Here is a 22,235-nt window from a genome sequence, read left to right as displayed (position 1 = left end):
CTATATGAAAGTTGGTACGAAAGTCGTAACATTGTGACGAAAGTGTGGAGCGATGGATAATTGCATATTGAAGGCATCAACATTGCAAAGGAAGCGTATTATGGTGTTAAATGCTGAGGACAGTCAGGGTTAGGTGGAGAACTGCCTTCATTTGTAGGATAAAAGTGATTTCACTTTTGGCCTTTTTCCTCCACAGAACGACTGTGTACTGAAGTGGAAAGTTATATAAAACTGTTGTTTTCAATCCCTTCTAATTTCCATTTGTTCTTGTCCTTGAAGTATGCAGGGGTGAATGACCGGCTGTAGGGGAAAGTGCAAAGGCTGGTGCATTCCTTGGGCTTGAGACATGTTTCTCCTAATTACCCGAGTTCTGTACTGTGTTGAAAAACAAGACTCAAAGGTATAAATACTTTCCTTACCCTATCTTAGTCACCACAACTGCTGGTCAGTTTGCTTGGTCATGAAAGATATTTAGTAATTTTAACCATATGTAAGACTTAGTACTGTCAGTGTCAAAATGACTGATAGAATGGTTAGATCACTGTTTGTGACAAAATTACTGATAGTGAATGGTTAAGTGCTGTTCATCCAAACAACCCTGTATGTGATGATAATGACAAAAATGTAGCAATCATGCCCATCATCAAGGTATTGACTGAACTACATTTCATCTTCTTTGGATCTAGCAGATTTCTTAGTATGAAGCTTAACGGTGAGGGTGCTTATGGGCAATATTGACATGTGTGCTAATTACTGATTGTTTCTGTTCCTGTCTTGTAATTGGCTAGATTTTATTGCAACTACAGTTAATTCTGACATCTGTATTTTCCAACAATTGTTGCATTATGGGCGTCTGTGGAAGAGTGTGGAAATTTTCGGTGGGATTTTTGCAGGTTTTTTAGTTTTTGTAAAATGTTATTGAGTTGTACTCCCTTTAGTTCAACTATTTTTTTCTTTTCTATTGATTTTGATTATTTGTTTAATGTAAGTCTTTTCTTCATTTTTTACTTCATTGTACAAAAGTACGTACTGATGGGTGGAAAACATAAAGCCAGTTCTGAGGGATGGGATACAATCAACAGACTATATGACCTGAATATTCTGAAATCCATATGCAGAATATTGAAAACCAATGTTAAAAGGAGGGATTTGACACAGGAACAAAATATTTATACATTTCTGAGTTCCTGTATATCAAGAGACAGTACAATGATGCTGCATGGTGTTTTGGGGGTATGAGGAGGTGGGATATGATCTGAGGACTACTTTCTGAATGGTGATATGGTATGACTGTTGTGGCTACTGAGGCTGAAGCAAGCAGTAAGATAAGTGCGAGTTCGGAACTGCCATTGTTCGCACTCCATTGCCATGCTCTGGCAACCCTGACAGTGCTAAATGCCACAGGATGCCTGAGGGGAGGAGCACATATCAATGTCGTTTGTGTGCCAGTTATCTCAATGGGTTAATATAAAAACAAGCCCAAGCACATGTAATGTTTGAATTTAAGCATTTACACCAACTACCCTTCGGGTTAACCCAACAATGTCACTAGTGACAAATTACACATATCATTAAGTGCAAGTCTAACTTCCGTTGATGTAGAAGGCTCAAGCCCAGTCCCATGGTGAGGCATGTTTTCTAGGGTGCAATTACCTTCGACATATGAATAAAGAACCTCTTAAAAGATAAAAAATTATGCTTCAATGGACAACAGAATTATCAGCATCAATACTTACATCATAGTTAGGACTTGAGCCATGGCAACTCCATCACTCACTTCTTCAACTGTTCTATGAGGAGCTTCCACATCAAATGTTTGGAGCTAAAATAACCAAACCACACACATTTATTACCCAGGATTTTGTTAATGACAAAGCAAAATTGTATTAAATAATGAATATTATGTGTAATGAATAGTTATACTTAAAATACTACTTCAGAAGACACTAATTTAGGGTGACCCTCAGTGGAGGCACCAAATATTTTGAAGAAACAGCACTAGACCTAAACTACTGCTACAGGCTGGTTGGCCATGCGGTAAGGGTCGCGCGGCTGAGAGCTTGTATTCAGGAGATAGTGGGTGTGAATCCTACTGTCGGCGGCCCTGAAGATGCTTTTCCACGGTTTCCCATTTTCACACCAGGCAAATGCTGGGGCTGTACAATAACTAAGGCCATGGCCGCCTCCTTCTCACTCCTAGGCCTTTCCTATCCGATTGTCACAAAAATAAAATAAAAAAGTTATTGCTAGCCACTTGGTGGCAACTGTTCTGAAAAGGAGTTTAAAATGGTGACAAAGCTGGAAGACTGACCAACTAATCTAAGCAGACCAATGGTCAAACCAAATCGAACCAATGTCTCAAGCAGACTTATGATGCTGTCCAAGGGATATTAGAAGCCTGTATGCTGCTTTGCGACTCTAACCTTGGCTTGTTGTGCTACGAATGGTCATGTCACTGTCTCGTGGGCATTTCTTCACTCTTGAACATAGAATACGCTGCTGTGCGATGTTTCTGCTGAGTAGGCTAATATGCCAACACTGGCTGCCCTATTTACCTAATTATAACGAGGTCCGAGTCATGCAATTTTGGATTTCTAACCTACTTTTGGGTACCCTCAATGAAATATTTTCAAAAATAAACAGTACTTGTTCAAGCAGAATTGCAAGGGACCAAAATTCTCTTCAGAATTAGAGAAGTTTCCAAATTATATGAAACACAATGGATTCAAACATCTTGTCTAAAATATGCCATATTTACCCAACAAAATTAATTAAAACTCTGTAGTAGGTCTCCTGATGGAGTTCTGGTTTCTCTGTCATGTGGTAAAGTAATATGGAATGATGAAACCGACATATTGGCAGCCTAAATGGTACATTCAATCATAAAATAGCTGTATAAGTTTATAATGCTGTCTTCTTTTTTACAATTTGCTTTATTCAAAGTAATAAACTTCATTGTTAGGTTCCGTATTGAGTTAAGACTATGCTTAAAGTAAATACAAAATTTTAATATTCCACCTTCTCAATACTAAAAAATCATTTGATGTTTTACAAAAACATTACAATGATATTATATTATATTATTATCATATTATATTAATATCATTGCAATGTTTTATTATTATCATATTATATTATATTATATTATTATCACATTATATTAATATCATTGTAATGTTTTTGTAAAACATCAAATGATTTTTTAGTATTGAGAAGGTGGAATATTAAAATTTTGTATTTACTTTAAGCATAATTTGCTTTATGTCGTGCCGACACAAGTAGGTCTTATGGCGACATGGGATACAAAAGAGCTAGGAATGGGAAGGAAGCGACTGTGGCCTTAATGAAGGTATAGCCCCAGCATTTGCCTGGTGTGAAAATGGGAAACCACAGAAAACCACCTTCCGGGCTGCGACAGTGGGATTCAAACCCACTATCTCCCGGATGCAAGCTGATAGCTACCTGATGTGTTGTCTTCTAAATGGCCAATGACTAACACATAAACAAAAACTTTGAGATAATATACTGGTAGTACAAGAAATAGTAGAACTATTGTCGCGGCCACCAAATTAGGCGGGTGAGGAAAACTGCGGTCGTCAGATATGGGAACGGCAAAGCGACAGATGGTCGAGAGTCGCTTACCTCCGAGCACGGATTGGCAACGCTAATCATGCAGTGCTGTCTAGTTGAAGCCCATCCGCTCCAGGCCACCTTACCCGAGTCATGCAGCTGTTGAGCTCGCATCGTAAGTGCAGTTAAAATGGATAGTGAATGTGAACTGATTTGGGCTCAAGTCAAGAGAGAAGTGGCAGAGAGGACCAAGACATTCAAAATAAAGGACGTAGAAAAATTCACGTCAGAAGCCATCGACCGTGTGACTGCTGCAGATTGGGAAAAGTGCATCAATCGCGTGGAAAATCTTCAAACAGACGATTGGGCCAAGGAAATAGTAAGGGACGAAAGAATGGAGCCATTCATCATCAGTGTAAATGACGACTCGACAGATAGTGAGATGAGTGATGAAAGTGACTAAGAAATCTTAGACTGCCATGAAGATAGAAACCGATTCTTAATTCATTGTAAATTAATGTTAACCTATTCTTTAAAGTAGTTCTTTTTCCATATTACTCAGTACAATATATAGTATTCAAATATTTAAAGTTATAATGTAATAAAACTGATACGGATTAATATGTACTCCGAACGTATTTACGGCGTCCTGCAGCCTGTGCTGGCGCGCGCGCCCCGAACTGCCTCAGCCAGCGACATTTACATGATCGCTTTCCACGCCATTTTTCAGGAAAACTACAAAACTCACGGAAATATGTTTCAGATAAAAAATATAAGTCAGGCAGTTTTTTACATTTTTCCCGCAGACAAAATTGTATTGGCTGAAGAAATAAAAACTTGGCCGCTTACTGAAATTTTCAATACATGATTCTACGGATTTAAATTTACTCGTTCAAGATTTAATTTTTAATAGTTATTTGAAGTGGTTTATATGAAAAATAGTTATACCACTGAAATCAGCATTCCTTTCTGAAGCTTGTAGTATAATTTGTTTTGAAACATTATATGAAGTAACATCAGGAGCTTGAGAGAGAACAACTTGCTTCGCACTCCGAAATGATGTGTTCAGTTAGACATTTCTTCGCCAGTTGCTACATAGCCTTGGCAACAGCGTAATTCCTCTGACCCGCCTAATTTGGTGGCCGCGACAATAGATGAAATGTTAAGTTCAACCATTTTAAAACCAAGATACTGTTGTACAAAGTATTACATGAGAACAATTTTCTAGCAAAGGCACCTAGTTAAAATTCAATTAGACTCTTTGACTGAAACAGACCAATACATTATGAAATATTGAAACAAATGAAGAAAAAGTGACCATATTAAGGGGACAACCATCAAAATCTTCAGCTAAAATGAAAAGATGAAAAGAATAAGTTCAAAACACCAAAATGAAGGAAAAATGCAAATTACAAAAATTATTCTAATTTCACTTTTGTACTTCAAACAATAAATGAATTATATTAGAGTGCTTTCAACCATTTGGAAAACGGCTGTTGCCAAAACTGAGTCCTAGAACACAAATACTTGCTCTCTTGTGCCCTTATTTACAGTGCACACAGGCAGTTTTGTATGATGTGGTCATAAAAAGCATAAAATACCTAGACTGCATCTGTACACAGAGAATGTTGGTAATTTTAGAAATAGCTGTAAAAAAATTTTAAAAACACATTCAAACAGAAATGCAAAGGAACAAAATTCTCTCCCAAATTAAACAAGTTGCCACATTACAGAAAACTATGACAAATTCAAGAAATGTTATTATGTGCTTATGTATCTGTCTATGAATAATGTTATCAAATAATGGTTATTATTATTATTATTATTATTATTATTATTATTATTATTATTATTATTATTATTATTATTATTATTATTATTCCCTCAGCAGATGACTGATAGAGTGTTGGCCTCTGGATACCAGGATCACAGTTTCAAACAAAGCAGGGGTTGTCAACGTTTTGAAGGTCAGAAGAAGGCCTTTTTTGCACTCTGTAAAATATCTCTGCTAACAAATTTGGTGTTTACTGAACAAAATTAATTACAACTCAGCAGTAGCTCATCAATCAATAGAGTTCTTGTTCCTCCACCATGTGATAGATTACAATGGAATGTCGAAACAAACCACTGGCAGCCTAAATGGTATCAAATTGTAAGTGCCTGAACACGATAACTCAGGCCAATGATTATTACCGTTGAATGGCTGATTCCAGATGAGCAATTCCCTCTTGGACACATGGTAGACTGGGTGACTAGGAAAACACTCAAACTGCATTCAAGTACCACAAGATGCTGGACAAACCTCAAGACGTGGAGCTTCAGTGTGGATTCCACATTGTGAGCAAGAGCAGACCACAACCCAGGTGCAATGGAATACTTGTCTCGCCAATTGTACAGCTTAAGACAAACTCAAAACAACTAATTTACTTCAACTTGCCAGCTTTTGGTCAATGAAATTTTACGCTAGTGGCCACATTGTATAATCAATGTACACTGGCAGAAAATGAAATCCCAACACCATTAGTTTAGAGGAATGCAATTTTGGCTAAGCAATTGTCCAGGTAACATTTATTTGATTAAAGTTTCCTGGTAGTAGGTTCACATATGCTCGAGAGGACATGTGACATGTTGATACATTAATAATCAACACCACGATTTTGAATGCAAGCACGCAAATGTGCTTGCATTATGTCATACAGGTCCTGTATGCCATTTTGTGGGATGGAATTGCACGCATGTTGCACTTGGTCAGTCAAATCAGCAATGGTAAATGCTGATATTGGATGATGCTGGATTTGTCCTCCCCTAATGTCCCATACATGCTCAATGGGTGGAAGGTCTGGTGATCTTGCAAACCGAGGCAACTGTTCTACACTCTGTAAAGCACGTTGGTTGACAGCAGTGGTATGCTGATGAACGTTATCCTGTTGGAAAACACCATCTTCAACACTGTAAATGAATGGCAGCAAAACCAATTCAATCACCAGTCTTACATACAAATCAGCTGTCAAGGTTCTTGTGATAATGATGAGTTTGTTTTTTTTTTTTTTTTGCTAGTGGCTTTATGTCACACTGATACATATATGTCTTATGGTGACGATGGGAAAGGAAAGGCCTGGGAGTTGGAAGGAAATGGCCATGGCCTTAATTAAGGTTCAGCCCCAGCATTTGCCTGGCGTGAAAATGGGAAACCACAGAAAACCATCTTCAGGGCTGCTACAGTGGGATTTGAACCCACTATCTCCCTGATGCAAACTCACAGCCACGCGCCCCTAACTGCACGGCCAACTCGCCCGGTGGGATAATTATGAGAGTGCTCCTGCTGTCACAGGAAAGTGCTCCCCAGACCGTAACTCCTGGTGAAGGTCCAGTGTGTAGGGCCTGCTTGTGTGTGCAAATCTTTGTATGAACATTTCATCCTCCTCCTTCTTGGCATTCCTTACTGCTAGAAAGGCTGTAGCTGATTTGACTGTAATATGTTCATCATAACTTTGAATAAAGTTCTCTGCTTTGCAGGGAAGGTTCCTTCCTCATCACAAAGTGGACACTACCATTACATTTTCACACCTTTATTCATTCTATCATCTGCAACATTGTTCTTCCCAAACCCTGCTTGAATGAAGCACCTCATCATAGTTTCTGTCTTGATTTGTTTTACAGCCAGCTCAATTCATTCTTTGCATCTAGAAAGGACACACATCTTGTCAAGTTTTAAGAGTTATCTGCTGTTTCCATACATGCCATAAAAGACTGCATTAAAAGGTCTTATATTTTCCAGTTCCCTAGCTATTGGTTTTTGTTTTGGAACACAACCTAGTATTTCAACTGGCAGCACACTAGGACGAACGGGCCAGCACATCACGTTATTTGGTGAGATGAAATACAGCAGAAGTCCGCTATAGCGAGAATTCATAACCGCGAAAGTATTACTCGCTATAGCGGATTGTCGTTATATCAGTTTTTTTGTAAAAGTCGGGAAAAAACCCATACACATCCAAATCGCTATGAAGCGGCAATCAGTTTGTTCAAAACTTGAGTTTTTGCGGATGGATCCACACTACAGCTTACTTGTTTGTTATTTTCCGAAATCCGATACTACGTGAAAGTGTATGTTTAATTTCATCCACGACGACCCTGAATGCAATACGACCCGCCACTTTTCCCTTCAAAAAAATTTAATCAGGCTTGAAAATTACTTCATAAAGTCATACAAATGCCTTTCTTGTGCAGTACGCATTTTTAGACTATCTTTGTCTTCACGCCAACGCCGAACACTGGCTTCAGTTATGCCGTATTTTTTGCGGCTGTATAATTATTCTTTATTTCCGCGGATTTAATAACCATTAACTTAAAATTGGCATCATATTATCGAAGAGAACCCGTTGAAAATTCGCCGGTAATATCTATTCCACGCGTCTCTACAATACGATGTCCCATCAAGAAAATATTCTTGCTGTCTACAAAACTGTTACTTTTACTCAACGTCAGCTACAACCGGCCGCTACACGCACGACTCGCTTGCTGGGTTCGGTCAACATCAGCGGCTAGCGATGTATAAGGCTAATTGCGGGCGTTGAAGGTCAACGAACGAGTTTACTGAGCCGCGGTATGGCCCTTGCGTTTTTCGAGCACATACCCCACAATTTCATCTTCAACTTCTTTAAAGCGTCCTCGCTGCGGGCCACTGAATGCATCAGTACTCATGTTTTAACTATCTGTCTTCACGCTAACGCCGAATATTGGCTTTCGTTAGGCCTATGCCGTATTTCTTGCGGCTGCACAATTATTCTACATTTCTGAGTTTTTAATAGGCTAAACATTACCTGATACTTGGCAGTGGCGTATACTGCGGGCTACCAAGGCTATCAGTGAAGCCCAAGCCTCAAAAGAGAACGATGGAAATTAAATCTTATTATAATGTAAGCATCTGACACATTCTTTCATTTACAAAACTTGAAAGCATTGAGAAAGAACGTCGCTCGTATTTCTGAGAGCAAGGCATCGGAGACTAACATCGCAGCCCAGGCCTTCGGCCCACTCCACAGTCCTGCAGAGAGGCCCAGCCCATGAGCTGCTTCAGCAGTACACTGCAATGGGCTTTGAAAGGCTCGAACAAACCACTGCCTTCGTGATGTACAGGCCGTACTGTACCTCCGATGACGTCACACAAAGAGGCGAACTGTTTCCTACGTCCGACCCGTGTAATGCAAGGATATGATGCGTCTGTACGTTTTGTAATTATGAAATATTTACAGATGTTGTATTAATGAAAACCTGTAATCGCATCATAATTCGTAAGTCTATGTAATTTTAGGAGAAGTAGGTTTGAAGTGCGATCTACGCGGTCAAAGCTTCAGTGTTTTACTCGTCAATGTACCCAACAAATAATTATTATGCTGTAATACAAATATGGAGACAACAAACGTGCAATAATAAACTTTACTTCCATACCTCTAGATGTCCATAAATATAGTAGCTTTCTTGGATTTTGTTGTTGTTGTTAGCACTTCTAGCACTATCCTTCGATACTTTCTTGAGACCTTTTCTTCAACTCAAATGTTTGTATCACTTTTTGTTTAGGAATAGCCCGTGTTTTCCCAAATATTAATGCACTGTTCAGCCGTATCTATTTGTTACTTCCTACATTCACGGAAACTGCCGAGGGACGGTTTTTACTCGCATTAAGTTTGGGGAGAAAAGGCAGCGCGTACTTAACATTACGAATCCAAGAAATAACCATAACCACTGGTTACTGTCCACTTTTATACTTGTTCTGTATCAACAATAAAACGTTCTGCTGTAAATCTGTGTAACAAGACAGTCAAAAGCAGAATTCATCATCAGCTCTGGAAAATGAGTTAATCATACACCTTTATTCTTCGTACGGTACCTAACAGGCATTTTTTTCGGTTGGGATTTTTGTTTTTCATAAATGTATCCTGCCCCCATACGAAGAAAATGAAAATATTAATGTCTACTTACCGGGTACTTGTATACTTGTATTTTAGCCGTGGTACCGGTACGCACAAGTTCTTAGCATTGTGGCAACTGCGAGCTTTCACACACTGTATTTACATTTGTAGCACATTATATTTCCACAAAAACGTGTTATACGATAACAATTAAATGAATAAATTACACAAGAAGTATAACGTCCCTTGAATTTACATTACTCACCACGTGAAGATACCATGCCTAACCTAAACTTTGAAGTCTCATAATTTCAATAACAGCTGTTTACGTAAATCCTGATGTGATAAATTTAAAGAAAAAACATGCAATATACTTAAATATAAATTTTTGTCTCTCAACGGTCACAATTATCCTAAAACTGCCCCCAATCCTTATGGATTACATTCACAAGTACAATTTGTAACATTCGCTTAGCTCGCCTCGATTGATCAGCTGATTGTATTGGCGCGCTTTCTACAGTACGGCCTGTATATTACGAAGGCAGTGGAACAAACGAAGCCCGTGACGTCATCGCACGGGCCGGTCTGGGCCAGCGCTATGCCATTCGTACGCGGTAAGCCAAAGCCAGCGCTGTGGTAGTTCTATGGGCTGACTGCATCAATGTGTACAGTGTACTGCGTGTCAGCGGAGTGCGTTGCATTACGGTCGAGTGGAGCCGATCAAATTTGCTGTGGTTTTCAGTTTGACTTCTCCGTCTAACCTGTTATCGGAAACGAATGTGGACTGTAATTCCAAAAGAAAAGAAACCGTGGCAAAAAATCGTGAAGGAAAAAAAGAAGCAACAAACGAACTAAAAACCGCACAATACAAGACTTCTGAACCGGATCCTAAACTTAAAAGTCGTATTTGGTTGGTATTCAAGCCTGCTGTTGACGGTGATGGGAAAGACGTTAATTTTGTGTGCTGTACGATCTGCGGTGAACTTTATGTACACACTAGCAGTTACTCGCGGCTTCTCGCGTGGATTTCGTAATTTGATAAAAGTAATCGTTCCTCGGTACTGTACTAAGACTTTATCTGAAAATCCCTGAAGTATAAAACCTCACTGAAAAATTGAGTTTCATTTACCCCAGAAACTCTTTGTAAACAAAGTTCGTGGTATTGCCTTTTGGTGCTGAGATGACCATGCGACATAGAACTGTACACGTGAGAACGTCTTCTCTCAAGTAAATAAAAAACACGTTTCTTTATTTTTAAAGGAGATTACAAATACGTATTTCCACATCTGTAACATCTTCAGGTTTTGAGATACTAGGTTTTGAGATACTGTATAAGTATCCGCATAAAAATAATTCAACCCCTTTATCAGCCCTTCCTCCACCCCCACCTACGTGGATTTTCCAAAAACAAAAAGAGAGAGACATGTCTCTTTATTTTTAAAAGAGATTATAAATACCATCACATCTGTAACATGTTCATTTATTTGAGATATATTGTAGATATGCTCAGGGATTATGTATACAAATTTTGGTTGGCAGATATGCCCAAACGTACACGCATAATCGCGCTGCTGTAGAACCCTTGAGCTGGCCTTGCCATGGTTACGGCAGTTTATTTCCTTATCCGATTCCGAGAGCAGGGGTAGTGTGGTGCCAATATCTCCATAACAGTCGGTTTTAGGGCCGTAAAACATAGTTTTCGGGCCCATAGGGCTTACCGAGATTTGTTCTTTGGGTCAAAGGGCTTAAAATGAGCTTAGTATCGTCCTTGCACGACAAATTCGATATTTCGCCTATATTAGCCTATTATTTTTATGCCTCCCCTGTCGCCCCCACCTCGAATTGTTTTGAAAATGAAATACAGCCCATGTCCTTTAGGGATAATGCATATTTACATTAAAAAAAGGATTTTTAGAATCGGTCCAGTAGTTTCTGAGATTACCCTCCAGATATACACAAACTAAAAAAATTCACGCTCTCTCTCTCTCTTTTTATTATATTAGTGTAGATTAAAGGAGTCGGACTGATTTTGTCTTTTTATGATTAGATGAAACACTTACGACGAACGAGGTGTGCTTGAATGACGAGCATTCTAATGTTTCCGTGTCATCAGACTCCACGTCCGGCTCCATGGCTAAATGGTTAGCGTGCTGGCCTTTGGTCACAGGGGTCCCGGGTTCGATTTTCGGCAGGGTCGGGAATTTTAACCTTAATTGGTTAATTTCGCTGGCACGGGGGCTGGGTGTATGTGTCGTCTTCATCATCACTTCATCCTCATCACGACGCGCAGGTCGCCTACAGGAGTCAAATCAAAAGACCTGCATCTGGCTAGCCGAACATGTCCTCGGACACTCCCGGCACTAAAAGCCATACGCCATTTCATCAGACAACCTGCCAAAGTAATGAAATTTTCTTCGTGGACTGACGTTCATGATGCTCCTATTCAACAGATGAGCTGGAAAGATATTTAAAGCAAAATTGTGGAATGCAATTATTATTATTACAGCGTCCTATTGGAGAACAAATGGACAAAAGTATCCAAAATTTCACCAGATCGCTAAGAAAGTAATACGTATGCAAGCATCATGTTCAGCTTCAGAGAGAAATTGCGGTTCAGCGGGCTTCATTCTCAACGCACGACGGTCTCTTCTACAATCAGACAATGCTTATGCTCTTGTTTTCATTCACAGTAATTCCATTCCACCACATCAACAATGACCAATAAACTACGCACACTAAGTAAAAGCTATGTTCAGGATTGTTTTTGTTGTTGGCAAATTGCACGTCATTTCTGTTTATATTTTATTTTGAGGTAAACGCGAATGAAGTCCTATGAATATGCTTCGTGTTATTTAGATTCATTTTCAGTTAACTTGATGTCAATTGCAAACGAATATTAGTTTATAATAAAGTTTCTGTTTTCAATTATTATTATTATTATTATTATTATTATTATTATTATTATTATTACAGTGCAGGAGAAATCTCTACTGTTTAATTTCAAAATGCGATTAGCCTACTTTAAAGTATGTTATTAGCGTACGGGAATTCGTAGAGTGAATGACCCGAATAGTAGTGTGACGTGAACATTTCGTTGTGCACGGCGCACATGTTATTGTAGAGAAGTACTCAAGATTATTCTACTGGGCCCGCCCAGTGCGGTGGACGGCGGTGGGCTCTATGAGCCCAGTGCTGTGGGCCAGTACGCTGCCGCGTCAGAAGAGAACGGGCTGGGCTGCCGGAGCCCGTGGATTTGAAGTGCTGCGCGGTGGGCCTGGCTGCAGGACTCTGGCCCACTCTCCTCGACCCACCGCGCGAGGCTTGCTGGCGAATGTCGGAACGGTGCGGGGAACGAGGGGATGCTAACCTTGAATTGTGCTAGGCTTCGGTCCGTCAAATCGCCGCCGCTAACGAGAGAGACAGCGGTGGAAAGAGAAGGCCCAAAGATTCGAAGTTCTCCGGAAGTGTCCGAATTGATGGGATTCACCCATGTGCTACAGTATCACGAGTTTGTTTTTGCATGTGCAGGACATCTTCTTGGTAGCTTATAGTTGGAAATTATTGGTATACTAGCAAGATACCCGTGCTTCGCTACGGTATTATACTGAAATTTAGAATTAAATGCTTATATATATATGAAAAGGAAAACCTACAACCTGTTTTCCAGTCATTGACCGGGTCAGGGATGTAATGAATGAAGCATATATAGGCTGTTAGTACGATGGGGTCGCCACTCCCAAAGTGATTTATTAATGACTGATAGATGCTATGAAATGAGAATGGAGAGTGTTGCTGGAATGATAGATGACAGGGAAAACCGGAGTACCCGGAGAAAAACCTGTCTCGCCTCCGCTTTGTCCAGCACAAATCTCACATGGAGTGGCCGGGATTTGAACCACGGTATCCAGCGGTGAGAGGCCGACGCGCTGCCGTCTGAGCCACGAAGGCTCCTTTTTTATATATAATCCGCCGAAATTCGCCATCTGACTCGTTTTCTGAGAGAATCCGCCAAAATTCGCGATCTGATTTGTTTTCTAATAGATTACGGCATGTTTCCTCCCATTTTTCAATCTTTCTTCCAGCAATCGATTCGTACTTACCGGGCTAGGTCCAGGTATTCCACCCGGTCAGTTGGGTCCCTAAATCTTTGCCATCTTTTCCTATAAGCATTTTAAATATGGATCAAATCCTTCAGGAGATCCAGCGTGGTGTCTTCTTGGGTGCCTTGGCGATACTGAACCCGCGGCCGGACTGCATTCTGAATCATTACACGTCCAGGACCCGTTTCCAGCCCGGTCCGCACATTTGACGACGGACCAGATTATTATTATTATTATTATTATTATTGCATTATATATTCTGGACCCCACAGCAAGATGCAAGACCGCTACTTGGCGGTAAATTACATCTGCTGCCATTGTCATTGTTTACAATTTGACCAGCACCATGGTCGCGCGTAGGCAAGTGTGCGGGATTTCTGGCGATACGAATAACATACTTCCGTGCATTATTGACCTTATTATAGAGGTGAGCAATTGGACGGTCAATCTCACTCTATCGTTCATTTCTTTTTTTTTTTTTTTTTTTTTTGCTAGGGGCTTTACGTCGCACCGACACAGATAGGTCTTATGGCGACGATGGGATAGGAAAGGCCTAGGAGTTGGAAGGAAGCGGCCGTGGCCTTAAGGTACAGCCCCAGCATTTGCCTGGTGTGAAAATGGGAAACCACGGAAAACCATTTTCAGGGCTGCCGATAGTGGGATTCGAACCTACTATCTCCCGGATGCAAGCTCACAGCCGAGTGCCTCTACGCGCACGGCCAACTCGCCCGGTCTATCGTTTATTTCAAATGTGTTTAAATTTTATTTATATGCCAGGAGAATCTACTGTAATCTAAGAACGTTCTCCGAAGGAAAGATGGCTCTTGAAACGAACCCAGGAAAGATTAAAAAATGATCGGTTTATGATCAGAATAAGTACGTCGAAAATCTACAGTCTGTTTCCAGTCATTCGACAGGGTCAGGAATGGAATGAATAAAGCCCCCATCTAGCGGTGACAATAGCAATTGTGGCGGCTGCCGAAACCTGTCGCACTCCTCTGGGGCAATGATTAATGGATGACAAATGAAATGAAATTATATTGGACAGTGTTGCTGGAATGAATGATAACAGGAAAACCGGAGTATCCGGAGAATAACCTGTCCCGCCTCCGTTTTGTCCAGCACGAATGTCACATGGAGAGACCGGGATTTGAACCACGGAACCCAGCTGTGAGAGGCCGGCCCGCTGCCGCCTGAGCAACGGAGGCTCCTTATAAATACATTATGAACAGTAAAATCAATTGGTCTCACCTCCTTTTACACCCACCGCCGTTAAGTTTATTCCCCCCCCCCCAAAAAAAAAAACTAAAGAAGGCATGTACTTTATGTTTAAAGGAGATTCCAAACACCATGTTTCATGTCTATTACCTTCAGTTTTGAGATAAAAATAATTCACTTTTATTCACTTTCACACTACTCCCCCTCCCCCTAAGTGAATTTTCCGGCAAAAAATACTTGTTTCTTTAATAGTAAAGGATCTTCTAAATACCAATTATCACGACTCTAACTTCTTCAGTTTTTGATTTGTGTGTCCTCATGATAGGAATTCAATTCCTTTTCACTCCCGCCCCCCAAGATGATTCCCCCTCCCCCCAAACGTGTTTATCTTTGTTTTAAAAGGAGAACCAAATACCAATTTTCACGTCTGTAGGCCCTAACAACTTTAGTTTTTATTAGATGTAAGTATTCTCATACAATTAAGTCAATTAGTTTTAAACTCTTTCACCTCCCTCCCCCCCCCCCCCCCAATGTATTGGATTTTCCGAGAATAGGCGTTTCTTTACTTTTAAAGCAGATTCCAAATATCAAATTTCACGTCTATAACATCTTCGTTTTTGAGATAACAGTAGCCTAATTAAAATAATTCAACACCATTTTCAGTCACTTTTACCCCCCCCCCCCCCACGTCCACCCAAGAGGTATTTCCGAAAACTAAAAATACACGTTTCTTTATTTTTAATACAGATAAAAATACCAATTTTTCACTTCTGTAACATGTTAAGTTTTTGAGGTACACTGTATAAATTCTCATTTTAAAATATCACTCCCTTTTTAGTTCCCCTTAAGAGGAGTTTCCAAAAACAAATCACCTATTTTCTTTACATTTACAGAAGATTCCGAATACCACTTTTTACGTCTGTAACATTCTAAGTTTCTCAGATATTCTGTAGATGTAGTCTTTCAAAAAATTCACCCCAATTTGTCACTTCTGTTTAACTGCCATTAATTGGATTTTCCAAACACATAAAAATACGTGTTTCTTTATTTTTAAACGATATCCCATATACAAATCTTCACTTCTGTAATATTTTCAGTTTCTGAAATATATGTATCCTCATTAAAGGCGTTCAACCCAATATTCACCCTTTTAACACCTCCTATTGGGATTTACAGAAAAAAAAGTGTTCCCTTATTTATAAAGCAGATTCTAAATATCAATTTTTACATGTGCAAACTTTTAAGGTTTTGAGATGTAGAAACGCTCATTTTAAAAATTCACCCCCTTTTCATCCCCAATTATTTGGATTTACCAAAAACAAAAAAATATATGTGTGTTTCTTTATTTTAAAGGAGATCCCAAATACCAATTTTCAGGTCTGTAATATCTTCAGTTTCTGAGATTGAAGTATCCTCATTAAAGGCATTCAACCCCTGTTTCACCCCTCCTATTGGGATTTTCCGAAAACTAAAAATACATGTTTCTTTATTTTTAAAGGAGATTCTAAATACAAATTTTTACATCTGTAAACTTTTAAAGTTTCAAGATGTAGATACACTCATTTTAAAAATTCACCCCCCTTTTAAACCCCCATTATTTGGATTTTCCCAAAACGAAAAAATACCTATTTCTTTATTTTTAAAGTAGATCCCAAATACCAATTTTCAGGTCTGTGATATCTTCAGGTTCTGAAATATAAGTAGCCTCATTAAAGGCATTCAACCCTTTTTTCACCCTTTTCCGCCCTTCCTACTGGCATTTTCCGAAAACAAAGAATACGTGTTTCTTTATTTTTAAAGGAGATTCTAAATACCAATTTTTACATCTATAAAACTTTTGAGATATAGATACACTCATTATAAAAATTCACCCCCTTTTCACCTCCCCCATTAATTGGATTTTTCAAAAACAAAAAATATGTGTTTCTTAATTTTTAAAAAGAGATCAAAAGTACCAATTTTCAGGTCTGTAATATCTTCAGTTTCTGAGATATAAGTACCAGTATCCTGATCAACGGCATTCAACCATTTTTTCACCCTTTTTCACCCTCCTATTGGGATTTTTTTAAAAATACGTGTCTCATTTTTAAATAAGATTCTAAATTCCAATTTTTACACCTGTACACTTTTAAAATTTTGAGATATAGATACACTCATTTTAAAATTTCACCCCCCTTTTCACCCCTTTAGCAACGGAATATCAAAAATTCCTCTCTTAGCGAGCACATACATCTTAATATGAATGTATCCCCAAAATTTCATTTCTTTATGTCCGGTAGTTTTGGCTCGGCGATGATGAATCTGTCAGTCAGTCAGGACAAGTTATTATATATATATGAGAGAGAGATTTCAGTTGATCTTAGAACCATTTTAGTTTTTTTTTTTTTTTTTTTGCTAGTTGTTTTACGTCGCACCGACACAGATAGGTCTTACGGCGACGATGGGACAGGAAAGGGCTAGGAGTGGGAAGGAAGCGGCCGTGGCCTTAATTAAGGTACAGTCCCAGCATTTGCCTGGTGTGAAAATGGGAAACCACAGAAAACCATTTTCAGGGCTGCCGACAGTGGGGTTCGAACCTACTATCTCCCGAATACTGGATACTGGCCGCACTTAAGCGACTGCAGCTATCGAGCTCGGTCAATTTTAGTTTATCCGAAGTTATAGTGTTTAACGTGACTGTGACCTTGTGATGTTACTTTTGTGAAATGGCTGAACCGTGTGGAAGTTGTTGGATAAACCATTCTCGCAACTGAAATATAAAGATAAATTGCTGATAATTAAAAATGGTAAGCCTACCCCTCCTCTTACTCAGTTACATTGTGAACAGGAGGAGAACAATGAGAATCCATACAAAGGGTATTTCAACTTAAGTATGAAAAGTATTTGTGGATATGTGGCTCATGTGAACTTCACAAACTTTATTGTTGGCCATGCTTATTGTTTGCAACTGAGATAATAATAATGTCCGCCTCTGTGGTGTAGTGGTTAGTGTGTTTAGCTGCCACCCCTGGAGACCCGGGTTCGAGTCCCGACTCTGCAACGAAATTTGAAGTGGTACGAGGGCTGGAACGGGGTCCACTCAGCCTCGGGAGGTCAACTAAGTAGAGGAGGGTTCGATTCCTACCTCAGCCATCCTCAAAGTGGTTTTCCGTGGTTTCCCACTTCTCCTCCAGGCAAATGCCGGGTTGGTAACTAACTTAAGGCCACGGCCACTTCCTTCCCTCTTCCTTGTCTATCCCTTCCGATCTTCCCATCACCCACAAGGTCCCTGTTCAGCATAGCAGGTAAGGCCGCTTAGACGAGGTACTGGCCCTCCTTCCCAGTTGTCTCCCCCGACCCAAAGTCTCACGTTCCAGGACACTGGCCTTGAGTGTGGAGGTGGGATCTCTCACTGAGTCCGAGGGAAAAACCAACCTGGAGGACAAACGGATTAAGAAATAACAATAACAATAACAATAATAATAATAATAATAATAATAATAATGCATAGCCTCTGGAAAGGCTTGATGGTGACCTGATGAAATGAATGGTGAAGACGTCACAAGCACCCAATCCCCGAGCTAGGGGAATTAAGAGTACGAGGAGGCTGATTCTTTAGCTACCATCTACATTGATCAGGTGTTGAGTATTGGCAATAGCAGAGGCTAGGGCTTGTGAACCATCCTTAACACATCAGGCTACTCCAATGGCTATTAGCTGCAGCTCAAATCCCTTAAGGCTTGACGTTCACTAAACCATTTTTTTTTTTTTTGCTAGGGGCTTTACGTCGCACCGACACAGATAGGTTTTATGGCGACGATGGGATAGGAAAGGCCTAGGAGTTGGAAGGAAGCGGCCGTGGCCTTAATTAAGGTACAGCCCCAGCATTTGCCTGGTGTGAAAATGGGAAACCACGGAAAACCATTTTCAGGGCTGCCGATAGTGGGATTCGAACCTACTATCTCCCGGATGCAAGCTCACAGCCGCGCACCTCTACACGCATGGCCAACTCGCCCGGTTTCACTAAACCAGCTATCGAAAATGGGTAACCTAAGTCTAGTGATAGCCCATGTCTTAATGGCAGCATACGCCACTGAAACTTGGTATCATAATATCGACGAGAACCCGTTAAAAATTTGCCGGCAATAGGCCACCTATTCCACGTATATTTACAATATGACGATCCATCACGAAAATATCCTTGTCTATAAAACTTAATTTTACTAAGCGTCAGGTAGGCCTACAGTAGACTCATTATAACTCTGCCACTGGGCCGTGGTCTTTCTAAGAATTCGAAGGCTCGCGTGTTTTGATGCCATTATGCAGATTTGAGAAACGTGTTTGTAGAGGCTGATAGAACATCATTCTCTCTTCACTATTTCCCGAGATCCTGTGACGTTACACAGAGGCACTGTAGAATCAGTTGCTGTGGCTATTAAAGGTCGTCGGGAGCCTTGTGTGCACACACGCGCGGGGGGGGGGGTGAAAAGAACTAGCGTGGTTATCGCGGTAGTTGCCAGTGGTGTTCATTACTGTTGAGCCGCGAATGCAAGACGGCCCTTCATTTTCACGAGATTCTGAGAAAAAGACGTCGTCTTGGATTCGGAAAAATACAGTAGAGTATCACTCCAGAGGCTTCTCTGGCAAACATTTATGTTTTCTTCTTCAAACGGCGTTGGCTAACCTAACAGTATATGTATCATGTGAACATTTCAAACTGATGTAGAGAAATGATAACCTCCTCGCTAAAAATTTACATGGGAATAAATAGCTTTTCCGAAATTTAACTAGAAGTGAGACAATATAAACTATCCTCTGAAATCAGTGATTTACTCTGCAGTATCTTGAGGTGTATCACATTCTTACTTAATTTCAGTATATAACAATAAAATTAAGAGACCGTTTATTCAGCCTTTATTTTAAACGAGTTAACAACTGCTATCGGCCACGTTATTTACGCATTCATTACGAAAACGTGTTATTCTCTTTCATTTCGAATTTTCTATAGAGAACAGCAGTCGATGGGTATTACTAATCGACTCCATCATCGCCTTCGAATGTCGACGAGAGCGCTTGCAAATGCACGTAGTGAGAAAACTATGCCGAACCGAAGATGATCGATCGCATTTTGTGGCAAACGTTTCAGATTCCTTATTCAAACAGTGTCACCTATCCTAACTTAACCGTACTCGTATGATGAAAACATACTTCCAGCACTAGTAGAGAAATGATAACATCATCACTATAAATTTACATAATAGCCTTTCCGTAATTTAACCAGACGCGAGAAAACAAACTAACCTCTGAAATCAATGATACACTCTGCCATACCTTGAAGTGTATTCCATTCTTATTTAATTGCAGTATTTAGCATTAAAATTAAGAGATCGTTTATTTAGCCTTTAATTTAACAAGTTAACAACTGTTATCGGGCACGTTATTTACGCTTTCATTTCGAATTTTCTTTACGGAACAACAGTCGACGGTACTACTAATCAACTCCGACATCGCCTTCGAATGTCGACGAGAGAGCTCGCTAGTGGACATAGCGAGGAAATGATACGGAAGGTGATCGACCGTACCCAACATAATCGCTGGGATGCATAAATATCGGTAACGGAAAAAACTCGCTCGAGCTCAATCGCTCGTAATAACGAATGCGTCAGTGATAGGGCTCTCGCTGTAACCGAAGGTTAATACACAGTATATTATAGGACTTTTGAAGGGACAGACAAAACCTGTCGTTATAATGGGATTCTCTTTATATGCCGCACTCGCTATAGCGGACTTCTACTGTATGTGAATGGTACTTTAAATACTTGTGAATGAGAGATGCGTTTATCACCAATGCTAAAATCCCACCAACCTGCCCCCAAAAGAAACTTACTTTTAAACCCAGACACTGAGAAATCTTGTGCCGTTATCCACAACCCTCCGCTGAACACCTACCGCCATTTAATGAAATGAAGACTGGCGTCGCTTGCTGAATTCAACGCATTTGGACGTATTAGCCAACGTTGGCATGCTAAGTGATCCTAACTGAAACCAGTCCTAACCTCACATGCCATACAGGATTCAAAACAATGTAGACCAATAGTTGATATGTAGCAGAGTCGCCACTATCTACTAAAAATCCTGGTCGTGTTAGACTAGTGTGTGTGTGGCTTTTCTTCTTCACGTCCTCCATATTTCTTGTGTGGTTGTTTGTCCTAGAGTTTTATACTGGTGCCCTTAAACCTCTCTACCATTCTTTTAATACTAAGTCATTACAATTTACCCTCTTGCAATCAGCACGCCGACCTATTAGTGCAAGAGGTTATGGCGAGATCGCTCACGGCGTGAATACATCGGCTTCGTCCTATTTAGGGACTTTGGTCATTTCTGCAGCTGTTAAATGGTAACAGATGATCGTGACAGTAACTTAAAGCACTGAATTTGCATTTTACTCAACAGAGAGATCCAACAGCCCTACAAAATATTCTTATTTTCGACATATGAAATCTGTATATCGTGAATGTTTATTTGTGGTGCTTGAAAGTTGTTATTGCGTTGGCTTATGAATACAACAATTTGATCTTGTTATCAGTTCAGTTTCGAGTTTATTTCGTTTTGGTATATAGTGTGTTCGCTGTCTTACAGAACCATACTTATACATCTTGACATTACTCCATTGTTGCATGTGCTTGAATCATCTTTTTCTTGTAATCGCTAGACCAGAAATGATTCTGATATTCTTAAAATTTCAGATGATTTTGACAGTAATAGTGACTTTTTTTGTCTAAGGTGATTCCCGTGATGTGGGAAGTGGCGATGTTACCTTTTTCTAATTTGCTTTACGTCGCACTGGCACTGATAGGTCTTATGACGACGATAGGATAGGTAAGGCCTAGGAGTAGGAAGGAAGTGGTCGTGGCCTTAATTAAGATACAGCCCCAGCATTTGTCTGGTGTCAAGATGGGAAACAACGGAAGATTATATTCAGGGCTGCCGACACTGGGGTTTGAACCCACTATCTTCTGGATACAAGCTCGTAGCTCCGTACCCCTTACTGCATGGCCAACTCGACCGGTAACGATTTTACTCCTGAAGATTTCTGCAGAGTCACACCTGCTCACCGTACATCGGACCATGAAGAACCTAACGTCGATGACAGTTACGTGTACAGTGAATATCTTTGTGTCATACTTAATCCTAGATAGCTAATGTGGGATAATAGGAACGTTAAAGCTTACGCGTAGTCATTTTGATGAACAAATTTATTGCTGTGTAAAAATGACTTATTGCTACATATTTATGTATTTTACATGATAAATTTCTTTCATAGAGCCTTGTCAACATACATAAACATTCCAACCACATTCAACGTCCATTGTTGCATTCCAAACAGCATCTTGCTTGATGTTCCCCACATACAGCTCTGGAATGACGACAATACACTTTTGTCACCCTCCGTTTC

The 22,235-nt window shown here is 40.0% G+C and overlaps 1 protein-coding gene across 1 annotated transcript in view; it reads right to left on the bottom strand.

Moving 5' to 3' along the window:
- The window catches only part of hook (hook microtubule tethering protein), a 277,381-nt gene that overhangs the window by 243,704 nt on the left and 11,442 nt on the right, over nucleotides 1-22,235 (bottom strand). Inside the window, exon 2 of the mRNA XM_067140736.2 lies at nucleotides 1,737-1,822. Within this exon, the coding sequence (XP_066996837.1) occupies nucleotides 1,737-1,822 (86 nt within the window). The remainder of the gene's footprint in view (nucleotides 1-1,736; nucleotides 1,823-22,235) is intronic.

This window comes from Anabrus simplex, chromosome 2, assembly GCF_040414725.1.
Source record: "Anabrus simplex isolate iqAnaSimp1 chromosome 2, ASM4041472v1, whole genome shotgun sequence".
In the NCBI taxonomy this organism is placed as follows: Eukaryota; Metazoa; Arthropoda; class Insecta; order Orthoptera; family Tettigoniidae; genus Anabrus; species Anabrus simplex.
This window is presented reverse-complemented; position numbering and strand designations above follow the sequence as displayed.